The following is a 13,625-nucleotide window of genomic DNA, read 5'->3' as shown; positions in this document are numbered from 1 at the left end:
GTTGAAACAGATAATGCTGCTGGTCTGCAGGATAAGATATCCTTCCTGTTGAGTTAGTCAAATACAGATTACATCTGGTGTGGAGTATTGTACTTTCCCTAGAACATGATGGTATATTTCTGATGAGTTCCAGATTTTGTCTGAAGCAGCAGATTTGATATCCAAGATGAATTTTCAGCTCTTGTTAAACAAGTTCACACTGTGTAACCGTGAGCCATCTCATTTACGAGTAAAGGCTGTCAAACTGAAAAACATATTCTGGAAATGGCTGGAATCCTCTCTGTCCCTGGAAATAGGGATGGCTTATATTCTAATGAAAATTTCTGTTACTGCTGCAGAAAAAAAAATGTAGTTTTAAAGCAATATTAGGTGTAAAATAAGATAACACAAGGAAAAATTCCCTTCTTTCCATGAAATACAGGAGGAATGAGGCGACTCCACTATGGGGTAATAAGGGGAGTAAAATGACATTCTTGATTAGAGTGAATGATGAAAGGCCAGTGTAAAAAGGAGAAAAGGAAGGAACTTGGGGAAGTTTTAAGTAGAGCAGAAGAAAAGAAATGGCATATAATTCAGGTGATGCATAAAATCAGAGGTGCAGTACCGACCCTGGTTAATTTGGAAGCTGAATATGAAGAGCTGGAATTTTATTTGGTTCCTGATAGAAATACATTCTACAACCGCCATTTCTGTAAACAGAAATGACCTATTATATTAACAGACTTAGATGACTGTTAGACTTCCATAATCAGTACCCATATGCAAACTATTTTAACTAGCCTTATCTGGGTTAAGTCTGGAATTAAGAATTGATTTCATGAAAAGAGTCCTGTATTATTTATTCTTACTATTTGTAATAATGCACTTTGGTTGGTATACTAGGTATACTAATTTGTTGCTAAACCTCGCTGCATATTGAACTCCTTAAATGCAATACAGTAGTCAAGAATTGCAAAATTTTTTGCAGTTATTAAAATAGCTTATATGTTTAAATGGAATAATGCCTAAAAAATAGCATAGACTGGGGTCTGTGAAATAAAATAAAACCACCAAATGCCACTGAATTGTTCCTTAGAATCCATTATATTACAGTATCAATAGCTTGAACAGGAAGAGTGCGTCCACCCTGCCTTTTCAACTGAATTCAAAGGCTGTTTGTGTTAAAATGTTGTTTTCTTGGCCAGTGTTGAAAAGCAGAGTACAAATGCATATACTCATCAAACTGCATTAATAAAATCTAGCCTCACTTTCTTATTGCTAATGTATATTAATACATTTTTATCAAGAATACTAGCAATAAATAGGAAAAAAAAGTGTTTCCATTACTTAAGCTGACATTTAGAACTGGAGCTTAGTCACAGATGGATGGAAGACCATTTAATTGTCTTTAGGTGAGCAGTTCCGTGTAGGGTATAAAGGGATTTCTCAGAAGCACAGTAAATTCTTGTCAAATTTAAAGTAATTTGGAGAATGGGTTAAGAAATATGTTCTCTATTGTAATGACTTTTGTGATATTTGCTTTAGGTAAGAATTGCTTCATAATTTCAGATTAGGGCCATTTACTCCTCATAGTTATGTGTAGTTACTGCATTCTAATCTGTAATGCCATTTTGCATTTGTCTTAGCTTGCAGTTTAGTTTTCTTGATGCTGAGGGAAAAAATCATTATAATAACTTCAGTTATGTCTTTTCTTTCATCCAGGATTTAGAGATGGGTGTGAGAAGCATGTGAAAACATAATTCTTTCTTAAGTAGCAGAAATGCAAAGTTATTCCAGTTTATTTTTCACCTTTACATAACCTTTGTCTGAAAAAATGGCAAAATAAAATTTTTAATGTAGAATTTTACACAGATGTGTAAAAATATTGTTAAATTTTCCTAGCATCTAATTTGGGAGTAGTTCTACATAACTACCTACACAGTTTATTTTTAGATTTTTTTGAATTGGAAATCCTCTCAATAGTGGCACTTGTGTTATATTAATGTGGCTGGGCTTAATGACAGCATACATTAGGGAGGTTCACATCTTTTCTGGGAATCAGTTTCTCTGTGGATATTAAAACAGCTAGTTGGTTTTGTGTTAGCTATAATAATTGTAATTAAGAGAATGATGACTTAGATGCAGACTAGTCCTTTTACATAGCTCGGTGCAGTGAAAGGAATAAGAACGTGGGCTTACATTTGAAAAAGAGAATAGTGAGAAATAAATAAAATTTAATATATATGTATTATAGGTATTCTATATTATTTATTCATGTTTCATATATTTATTGTAATTCTTATATGTTATGTAATTCAGAGCTCTACAATTACTTTATTACAATCTTGGTGTTGCTTTTTTACCAATTAATACTTTTTCTATCTCCAATATACTGAAAGCATACACCAACTGGGTTTTTAAGATATGTATGGAAAATGTATTTCACCATGTACATTTTTTTTTTCCACTGCTTTCCTGGCTTCTTAATTTTTTATTGGATTACAAGTAATTGTATCTTAGTTTGTTGCTTATAACTCTTTGTGCCTGGCTGGTGTATTGAAGAGCACTGATACCAGTTTTTCAATTGTTACGATGTTTTTTTAGTTGTGTGTGGCAGCCATGGATATTAAATGTTTCTTCCTGAACTTTTTGTTGCTCTAAGAACTGAAATTCTAAATTCAGTTTGAAGGCATGGTCTTTGGACTGGATTTTCAGTGAAGGAAAGTATTTTTTCTTTGCTTTTGAAGTAGCTCTGTAGCAATGGTGCTGTTTGTACTATTGATTTGTGTGGAAATAGCCAAGATGTCATGATATAAGGAAGTGTACAAGGTACCTGCTAGTTTTAATTTAGAAGATAGATTCTACAAAACAGCTCCTAGCTATTCTTTTTTTAAAGGAAAATGTTATAGTACATCTCCCTTCACATGATTTTGGATTGGATTGTATTTTGTGGTTATATGCCAAAAAAAAAAAAAAAAAAATCGACAACAGTTTTCAGAGTTGCACCTTAATTGCATGTAAATTAAAATAGTTATTTCAAATCTGCTCAGATTTCACTGGTTAGTATTTGCAGTGCTCAGTCAGTACACAGTCATATTAGTCTTCTTGCTGCAAATCAGGTTGTCATACCAAATAAAGAATACACCAGAGGAAAAGTTTGGCAGCTCAGTAGACATTTATTTCTACAATGTGTAGGTATTGAAATTTTCATTCCTTGGCCTTTGGGCAGAGTTCCATCTGTTGAAGTTACTGTTGCATGAAAGTAAGCAACCCTTTGCATGGCTTTATGTTCCTTCTTTGGATGGTGCAGTGGTTGGAGAGATGCTTTTTGAGAATGATTTTGTGAACCCTCCCTGAATTCACTTTTATTAAAATTGAGGGGTTCAAACAACCCTTGGTCACAAATTTGCTCTGTTTGTTGTCTACTTTTTAAAGACACATATGCGAAGCTCCTACCAACACCAGTTTGTTTTACTATTTTTACTGCTCATCTAAAATTAATTACAGAGTCTGTAACTGCATATATTATGCATACATTAAAATACATAGATGAATACAGAAGTATTTTTAGGTTTTGACAGCAGAAAATAGTTTGCCTGACCTGCCTCTAGGCCTTTTTGTAGTACTTTGGCAAAAAGATGACAAAAGTGAAGTCTTCCTGTCTATTTTCCACATGGCTGTCCATTGGCTTTGGCATCCTTTGATGCTAACAGGCTTCTCCCGAAGCAGAGGGTACAGGTATGCAATTTGTAATTTGTTACAGAGGCTGGACTGGAAGTCTGTAAAAGCTGTTGCAAATCTTCAGGTAATTCTGGAGGTGAATGGCCATGTTTTCTTTACTGCAGTTGCAAGAGAAAATGCTCAATATTACTGGCTGGAAGGGGATGTTCTATTGAAATACTCAGCACAGTCTGAGCACATACACTTTAAAGGCAGACTGTATACTATTGTTTCTTCCTGCAGATCTCTTTATTGCCATTTTTGCTTTGTATGTTATGCCTGTATGTATCCCTGCTTTTGTGATAGAAGTTAGCTGAATAGTATTACCAAAGTAGTGCTGCCATTATTGCTGTGATTATCACTGCTTAAAGGGATTCTTAAAAGCAGTTGAATAAATTTTAATTTTGTTCTCAGGACAGGGTGGTGGACAGGGATAGAGCAGAGAGGGATGGGGCTAAGCATTTACCAGTTTTAGAAGAGGTTGCATCAGTCAGGACGAGAAAAAAAGCTGCTGGGAGGGATGGAGGATGTTTATTGTAACTTGTAAATTTAGACTTGTAGAATCTTATGGGTAATCTATGTCCTAATCTTACTCTATAGTAGTAAGGAGACCACTGAATCAATCTGAGTTTGTTACTTCAGGCACTAATTGTTCTTATCAGGCCTGCCTGTGCTTTTGAACAGTGCCTATACACTGGCCACGACTTCATCATTGCATTTTTTTGACTGTGGAATATTGCAGGTAGTGGCAGAATCCTATAGGAAGAGATTTGGTAACTGGAGAAAATGCTTATGAAGATCTTGGCTAGTGCAGCAGAGAATGGTTTAGCACATATCATTCCCATCTTGTGGTTAAGTTTTCTATTGTAGGTCTAGAATGGGAGGCAGTAAGGGCTATACCTTACCAATTGATTTTTGCCCTTTTAATTTTTTTTTTGAAAATTGAATTTTTGTTGGTTTTAAGACTGGATATAAATGTTTAGCTTAAGACTTGAACCTGTGTCAGTTTGCCTTTAATTTATAAAGTAATTGGTAGATGTATTTATTGCTGGGAATTTGAAGCCTTGCTATTATTTTCCAGTAGAAGATAATTTTTAGGTGCAGAATACTAATTATTTAGGTGCATAATATTAGTATTATTATTGTTCTGTATCTCAGGACATTAAAAATTTTAAAGTTCTTCCTTGTATTCTTTTTCAGGACAGTACCAGCAGTATTAATCAATAATATTGACATTAAATCAGCACTATTTAGCAATGTTGAATTTTTTTTTTTTTTAGACAACATCTGGGGAAGATGTACGGGACTTCACGAAGGTGCTGAAGAATAAATTCCGGTCAAAGAAGTATTTTGCAAAGCATCCCCGACTTGGCTACTTACCTGTGCAAACAGTATTGGAGGGTGACAACCTGGAGACGTAAGCTTGGTTTATAGAGCAGTGGCTTCTGGAGTCACTGGCCTGTTCCATCAGAAACAAAAAGCTGAAACTCAAAAGATAGCCAACAATTGCAGAGCCTTGTGCTATATTATTCTGTATTGTTTCACATTATTTGCAGATCTTCTCTATTATTTTTAAATTAACATTAGATTAGATTTTTAGCAGCATTGTATTATAAAGCCATGGACTTTACAATGTCCATGGTAAAGGACAAAGCAGGTAATTTTCGCAGGGGCTGAATAGCTATTTTACAGAGAATACTTTTGAGGACACTGGGTTTTTGGAACTACACTGCTTATTTGATTATGTCAAAATTCCTGGAATTAGAAATTTCTGAGGTAATTAGAGTCCTATAGACTTCAGAAATATTGGTGCCTAATCAGAGAGAGCACTCTCAGTATCTCCATGGTATTATTTATGGCGCTGACAGAAGTGCTCCATTTTATTTACTCACTTGACAGTTGTCAGCAAAAGACACTCTTACAAGAGCAAAAATTAAGATGTGTTGACAGGGTGCTAGAATTAGTTTCATGGCTTGACTGTCCCTCACATCCTGGAGTCTGTGGCACTGCTGCACTGTCTGAACACAGCACCACTTAACAACAGCCCCCATGTGAGCCTTCAGCAAAGACACTCTGCATTCACGCAGCAGTTCAGTGCCAGCGCCACAGTCTGAGGGATTTCATGACTATAGGGCTGTGCCTTTCATTTGTAATAAGTAAACAAAACCTTCTCATTAGCAGTTTAAGAGACAGGAGGAAGTAATCTGAAAACTGCCTGGTTGATAGCCTGGCTTCTAAGGAAGCAATGCACGTTCAAATGTTACCCACCAGGGCAGTCTTCAGCTGCCACCAGCACAGGAAAGCAAAGCTGTTTTAATGTGATGAAAGTTTGCCAATGTTGCCAGAAATTGAAATGATAAAACTATAATCACAGGTCAGGATAAAATTCTGTTGGTCCAGTCATGTGGGAAATATGTGTGAGATAAATTGTCAGCACCATGCTGAGAAAACTCTTGGTATTGGTTCTCCACCCTGCAAGGTGGCAAAACTCAGTAATACATTCCTTCTAATAAAAAAATACAGAAAATAAAAAATCTTTTATAGTTATTCAAGTGTTAGAATGTAATACAATATGTAGTTACCTCATTATTTTTATGCATAACGGAAAGAAGCATTGATAACTGTGACTTATGGGGAAGGTTTATTGGTGGGGTTTTTGCACCCCACTTCTTTTTAATACATTTTATTGTTTACTTTAAAATGGAAGTTCTAGTTCTTGAGCAGAATTTAAATGAATTTATTATGGTTTATGAACTGTGGTTCAATCAATAACACTGATTTGGATTTTTTTAAAAATTGATTTTTATGTAACAAAATTAAGTGTGTATGTCAGTCTTCCGTCTCTCCATGATAAGTGGCAGTATTTGTTGCTGTCTCTTTTCTATGTCAATTGTTACTTGTTCAGGGTGGGTTGCTGTTTAAAATATTTTGTGTTTCTCCAGCTTTCTCTTGCTGAAATGGTACTAAAGTTTTTATTTCATAGTTTCATTCTTTCTCTCTCCCTCTTTTTTCCTTTTTTTTTTTTTTTTTTTTTTTTTTTTTTTTTTTTTTGTGTCTTCCTTACAGTCCTATCACTCTCATCAGTATGTGGCCAGAACAATATGAGTGAGTATACAGAACCCCTTTATCTGGACAGCCTCATTTGCCAGTTATTTTCTTTTAGCCCAGTTGCAGCTAATCTGATGTCCGAAGTATAGGGCATGGCTGACCCAAAGCAATAACGCCCTTGGGAATACTGTGCATGTATTTATTTGTCATCAGTCTAACTTGATTTAAAAATAATGTTGTCTATATCATTAATTGCTTTAGACACCACTAATTTTTTTATTATTATTTTTAAACTAGTCCTTCCCAGTCTCCACAGCTGTTTCATGATGACACACACTCCAGGATAGAACAGTATGCTACTAGGTAAGAGAGTCATGGTTTCTCACTAGTTCATTGCATTTTGTGGTTGATTCCTGCAGTTTTTAATACGCACAACTGGTTGGATATTATTTATTAAAAATAAATCGTTCTCTGTATTTAGAAGTAAGTCAAATGTTTTTAAATCATTTGCTTCTTATTACAGTCATATTAAAAGTAAAATACATGTGTTAAATCTGTCATCTCTCATACAGAATGGAAGCTGTTACAAAATTGCATTATTTCAAAAAAGTGCCATTATTGGTTTCTTTCTTCATTTTTAACCTTTGAAATAAACTGAACTTGTTCTATAGATAGGTTTTACCAGTAGGATATTAGATCCAAGGTTTTGTTTTCTTCTGTGATAGGCTGATGCTCTGCATTGCTGTTGGATTTTAGCAGAGTAATTACAGATGTTTCATGTTGTGGTTTTTGTGGGGCCACTCTAGTCCTGTTGTGATAAAATGTCTGTTATGCCAAGTCCATCTCAATGTCTCTGTGTTTTGTTAACTCACTCCTGTACATTCAGAGCTGGTGATCACAGAATCATTAAAGCAGGAAAAGACCTCTAAAATCATCAAGCCCAGCCATTAACTCAGCATGACTGTGTTCACCACTAAACCATGTCCCCAAGTGCCACCCCCACATGCCTTTTTAACCCTTCCAGGGAAGGTGGATCCAACTCTTCCTTGGGCAGCCTATTCCAATACCAGACCTGCTCTTCACAGAAGAAACTTTTTGTAGTATCTAACCTAAACCTCCCTTGGCACAACTCAAGGCCATTTCCTGTCACCTGGAGTTAAGGGCATGATGATGGCGATAGAATAACCAGAGACACCCTCTCAAAAATAAGTACCATGGGAACTGTCTAGGTTTTTCTTTGGGTGGCTTTATTCTTGTATCTGATCTCTATAACTGGAAAACAATTTTAGCTTTTTCATTCTTTGAATAAAAATTCAGAGTGCATGTTTAAATTAATAGCATTCTTATTTATGGGCACCTTAAAAATATTCAGACCAGTTTTTTAAATGCCTAGGATATGCTGCACTTGATCTTTGAAGCAAGAGAAAATAGGGCAGGAAATAAAGCTGAAGGGCTACCCACAGTCAGCCTACTTTTTTTTTGTCCCCCAACAGCAAATATTTTCATCCTTCATTAGTAGTATAGCACAATGACATACAAAGTCATTACAGAGCTTTTCAGTTATTTGAAACATGTCATTCATATGAAATACTCATCATGTCTTTGATTCCATAACTTCGGCCATGTTGTGATCAATTAAAACCAAAACATTGAACCAAACAAATTAAATTTCTCTAGAGAGATGAAAGAATTTTCTGTCTACCTGTGTCTTTTTTTCAGCCTGTGGTGCCACAATACTGTGGCTTTTTGTGCCCAGATGAAGCTCAAAATCTGGACTCTCATTAAGGACCAGTGGAGATCCTAGGTGCAATAGCTGTTTTCCATCTCCTGCCCCTCACCTCTTACCAGTTTGGTTTAGGATGAGATTAGCTGAAGGTGGACTGTGCAGTACTGAATTATTATTCAGGATACAAACCTAAATCTGTACCTGTTATGTGCCAACATTGCTTAGCAAAATCGAAAACTTCCTACTAATTGCCTCATAGGTAATCTGTCTAAAACTTGTTTTTAGACAGATTTTTTTTAGACAGCTTTTTCTTCTAGTAATAAAATCTAGAAAAAGAAGGCATAATTCTGTGTCTTTCATATAATTTTTATTGTGTCCTTTCTAGTTTAATCTGTTATGTATATGTTGCATATACAATAGTAAATCTTTTTTATTGTCCTGGTCTTTTCAGCTAAACATCTTTAAAGAAATATTATCAGGGCTTCCCTAATAAGACACTGCCCAGCAGAAACAATATATTAGGGTTTAAAACCTTCACTGTCACTGGTTGAAGAACATTCAACTCCCACTTTTCTGTTTACAAAATCCCCTTCCTGGAATCAGATACCATCTCCCTGTTCTCTTGTGCTGTGTCACCTCTGAGTTGCTTCTAATTTCCTTCCTCAGCTTTCAGTTTTTATCCTATCTTGAAGGCTCTTTGCAACTCTAGGGGTCCCTTCCCTGTCTCTCTGTGCTCCCTAATTAGGGCTATCTGCTGGTTCCATATAGTATCCCAAGCACATCCTCATTAATGATGGAGGTCCTAAATGTGACAATAATAGTGTAATCTACATTTGTGAGTTGGAATATCTGTTACTCTCTAAGGGATACAGGGCAGGCTCTTCTCTCTTAAAAGTAATGGGGGTTGTGCTGCTTTCCTGTGTGATAAAGGGACTGTGAAGATTAATTTCTAAAATTATGTTTCATCAAAAGATTTAAAGATGCTAAGCTTAGCAGCTTTATAAATGTCACTTGTAAGCATGTTGCTTACTGTGGACTAGATTTGTTTGCGATGTCCTAGAGCAGAGATGATCTGATTTCTCCTGAGTCACTTCAGAGATTCTCTTTCCTTCAGGGAAGATGCTGGAGCACAATGTTCCACCCCAGCCAAGGTGGAATAGACAAACAAGATGACATCCAGTGTGTGCCTTCATTTATTCTTCTTCTTCGACCTCAGGAATACTAACAAATGTAGGGAAGGGCAAACTTGCTCCATTCTAAAATAAGTCACCAGAGTTCCCTGTTCTTTAGGGCCTTGCACACTCCCTTGAAAAGGAAGTTTGAAGATGTCTATAGTAATGCATAATGCATTTGCAAAAATATATGTGAAATTAAGATATCTTCATAGTTAAGGAAATAGCTGTATTTGGTGCAGTTGAATATAGGCATAGAGCAGTAAGTGTTCCTAAATTTTTATCTATGTCTCTTATGTACATAAGGTACATCTTTCCTGGAAACCTGAATAGATAGAAAAATTCTGCTTTTATTTTAAAGATTTGTGTGGCCTCGTATATACAGTCTAATAATCTGGTCCTTTTAGATTAATTGCTTCCAAAATGAGGAACTCTAGGCAACGATTCCCTGTAATTATACTGCTTTTTGTTCTGTTTTACAGGAATTGTCTGTCCACAGTGTGGTATTATTTGCCGAGCATAATTTCAGATGTTGCATGTGCTATATTTAAAAAGGATTCATCCTCTTTTGTTAGTCCAGCTTTAGAAAATTCAAAGAGAAAACCATCTGTGAAAACATCTCTTTAACTAATTTTGCCATGCGAGTTGTGGTGATGCTAATGATAATTATGATAGAAGGAGAAAATACACTTTTTTGTTGTTGTTTGGCAAGTAGAACTAATTAATCACAGCACAAGTTTCTCATAAAAGTCCTCTGGATTATAGGTTTTCATCACAAGATCTAGGAGTTTATTAATCATGTATACAAAGATTGCCGTATCTGAGCTGTTTCTAAGTAGAATTGATTTTCCCACTGCCTCTGTTTAAATGGTGCAGCATGTTGTCTGAAAGTCGTGGTCTTTCCCTGCCTTTCAGGCTTGCACAGATGGAAAGGACCAACGGCTCCTTCCTCATGGACAGCAGCTCCACCACAGGAAGCGTGTAAGTAACTCTGACTCACTACGGCTCTCAGGAATTATAGGTTTGTGCTAAGATCTTCAGCAGTTCTAACACATGGCTTAGTGCCAGTGAGAGCAGCTAATAAGTATGAGTGAAGGCTAATAAGTATGGTGAAAGGCAGGGTGTATGCTTGATTTTTACTGGCAAATCAGCTGTTGATTTTAAAGCAATTTCCCTGCATTCCTTTTCCTTAGAAAAATAATCAAAATGGAAAGCTTGTGTACCAACAAGTGAGAGGTACCTCGGAGTTTAGATCTGGGGACTGTTACACAAACAAAATATGGCAAGAAAGTAACCTTGTACTCAATGGCACCTTCTGTTTTATTTGCAGATTACAATGCATGCTCTCATTAAGGCATAAGTACTGAAGTACTCAAAATTCTGAAGGCCTGTGGTTTAAAGTTTAAACTATATTCATAGAGTCATTTAGGTTGGAAAAGACCTTTAAGATTATTAATCCAGCTGTCCAAGTCCACCACTAAACCATGTCCCCATGTGCCACATCTACCTCTCCTAAATGCCTCCAGTGATGGCAACTCAACCACTGCCCTGGGCTACCTGTTGCAGTGCTTGACAGCCCTTCTTGATGGGGAGGTTTTTCCAGGGAACTACAGAGCTGTGAAGTTTGTATCCCAGTTTAGATCACAAATTGCTGAAACGCTGGGAGTTGAGGATTATAGTTCAAACCTATTCTTATTTTTTTAAATTCAATTTAACATAGAAATAGGGATGATGTAACCATTCTTATATGGATAGAATTCAAAGGAGCAATTTGAAATGTGAATTTGTTTTTTCAGTGCAGATGTAGAGCTCTGAGCCAGACTTTTTTTTTTTCAATACAGTGTTATTTCAAACATTCAGGAAACAATTACTAATTTGGAAATCTAATTCTTTTTTTCTCATAATTGGATTTCTGCTTCATTATGTTATTTTTATTGGTACTGAAGGGTCCTTCAGTTTACTGTGAATATAGAACAGAGGCAGTGTAGCACTTGATTTTGAAAGTTACTTCTTTGGTCTTGTCAAGTTCATAATACTTTTAACATTCTTCATGCTTCAGAGATTATGTGTAAGAAGTCATCTACATTTGAATAAGAGAACTTCTTCTTTTAGTTAAACATAATGAGTTTATTTTCAGGAATGTTTTGCAATATGCCATTTGATTAAGAAAGCACTCATCAAAGATAATTCTTGGGTTTTAACTAGCCTGTTTTCTTGAATGTCATTGTGACTTTTATCTCTCTGACTAAGCTTTTCTAACCCTCCCCTTTTCAAAAGATTTGTGAATTCCATTAAAAAATGCACTTTCCTTAATCAGAAAAATAGTTGTAGATAGCAAAAAAACAAGGCACGCTCTCTATTGTCTATATGTCCAGCTTCTTTAAAAATATTCTAATGCTCTCATGCATGAATTTTCTGGTACGAATACACTGAATAGAAATATTTTCCCTTCATGTCATCTTCTCCTGACATTAGACAGTTTCAAATGTTTAGACTAGAATATTGTGGTGGATTTTATTTGGCTTTAACTCATGCAAAAGCATCTCTATTTTTAAAGTAGACTTACTTATTCACAAATTAAGTATAAAAATTAAGTCTTTACAGCAAAGAATTATAAATAGTGTTCTTAAAAGAAAGCTATGCCTCACAATTTGATACATCATGGTGTAGTAGAATGAAAATAAAAATTGTTAGAGAAGTAGTCCTGTAAGGTAAGAACTATCCTATCCAGGCCATACTGAAGTGAATTCCAGTGGGCGTAGTATGAATAATTTCAGAATAAATGCAGATGCTTAATAGCTATTTTCCGATTCGTGCCTTTACTACCAGGTATCTTCATGTCTTGGGCATTGTTGATGCTATTTCACACTCATCTTAAGGCAGAGTTGAAGCATATCGGAAATTTTATTTGTTATGGAACTCTGCACTCAGGTTCAGAAGTGAAGGTCATTGATACTTTTACCTGGAACTGCTACTTAATGTGGTGTAAGTCAAACTGGAGCCCCAGTATGTATGTAGTAACTGAATACTGTGACATGATGTAAGAGGTTAAAAGGTATCTTGTCACAAGGAGAAATTTGTTTCATGAGATGGTAAAATTAGGAGAAGACCAAGTAAATTAGATAAAGTATTTTTGAGTACCTTTTACATCCTTATTCTAGTATGTCTCATACCATCAGTAGGTCAAGGTACACTTTTATTTGGGTTAGAACACATGGTGTTTAGTATGAGAGCTACAGCAAAAATTAAAATTGTCAATGAAGTTCACAAATAGCCACATCTTCCTATCTTAAATCAAATTTAGCAGTTTACTTAATCAGATAAAATAATGCACTGATGAAAAGTGATGGTGAAGAAATCTATATTTTCTTTCTACCACATAGTCAAATACAAGAGAGGTTATATGCAGCTTTATTTGCCTCTTGCTTCCTCTATGCACAATGTTTGTTTTGGAATAGACATCTTGAAAATATATGTCCACAAAGAGAATATGATCCTTCAAAGGCTGTTTTCCTTGGGCTTCTTTGTTGGGGTGTTCTTTTCCTCTGAGATGTACTTCTTTCAAGTCTGACCTTCTGGGATGTCTTGTTTGCTACTTTTTACTATGGTGAAATGCAGAATAGGAACTGCAACCTCTGCTGTCAAAGGACTTTGTGTACTTCTAGTTGTTCCTCAAAGCACAGAGGGTATTCAATAAAATAACCACTGAGAAAGAATGAGCAATTAAATTTTACATGATGCTTTTATTTTGATTGCTGATCACCATCTCCTATCACTTCTATAGAATAATGTCCCAGAGTCTCAAAATGAAAGGATTTGCCTGGAGTAGAACAACGACCTTATGTTGTAGGTCATTTGAAGCCCTGTCCTGGGACTCCTGTGCTACTAAAGAATCTATCCTAGTTACAGTCATGAGGTTTGTTAGTGCAGGTTGAAAGTTGTGTTTTTCCAAAGTAGTAATTTTGCAAGACAGAGTAAAG

General features: G+C 35.7%; 1 protein-coding gene across 1 annotated transcript in view; it reads left to right on the top strand.

Annotated features, from left to right (window-relative positions):
• Positions 1-13,625, top strand: part of UTRN (utrophin) — a 339,059-nt gene that overhangs the window by 307,612 nt on the left and 17,822 nt on the right. Inside the window, exons 66-69 of the mRNA XM_053936936.1 lie at positions 4,980-5,116; positions 6,766-6,804; positions 7,045-7,110; positions 10,561-10,626. Coding sequence (XP_053792911.1) covers positions 4,980-5,116; positions 6,766-6,804; positions 7,045-7,110; positions 10,561-10,626 — 308 coding nt within the window. The remainder of the gene's footprint in view (positions 1-4,979; positions 5,117-6,765; positions 6,805-7,044; positions 7,111-10,560; positions 10,627-13,625) is intronic.

Source organism: Vidua chalybeata, chromosome 3 (genome assembly GCF_026979565.1).
Source record: "Vidua chalybeata isolate OUT-0048 chromosome 3, bVidCha1 merged haplotype, whole genome shotgun sequence".
Lineage (NCBI taxonomy): Eukaryota > Metazoa > Chordata > Aves > Passeriformes > Viduidae > Vidua > Vidua chalybeata.
The sequence above is the reverse complement of the archived record's forward strand: the minus strand, read 5'-3'. Positions and strand labels throughout refer to the sequence as shown.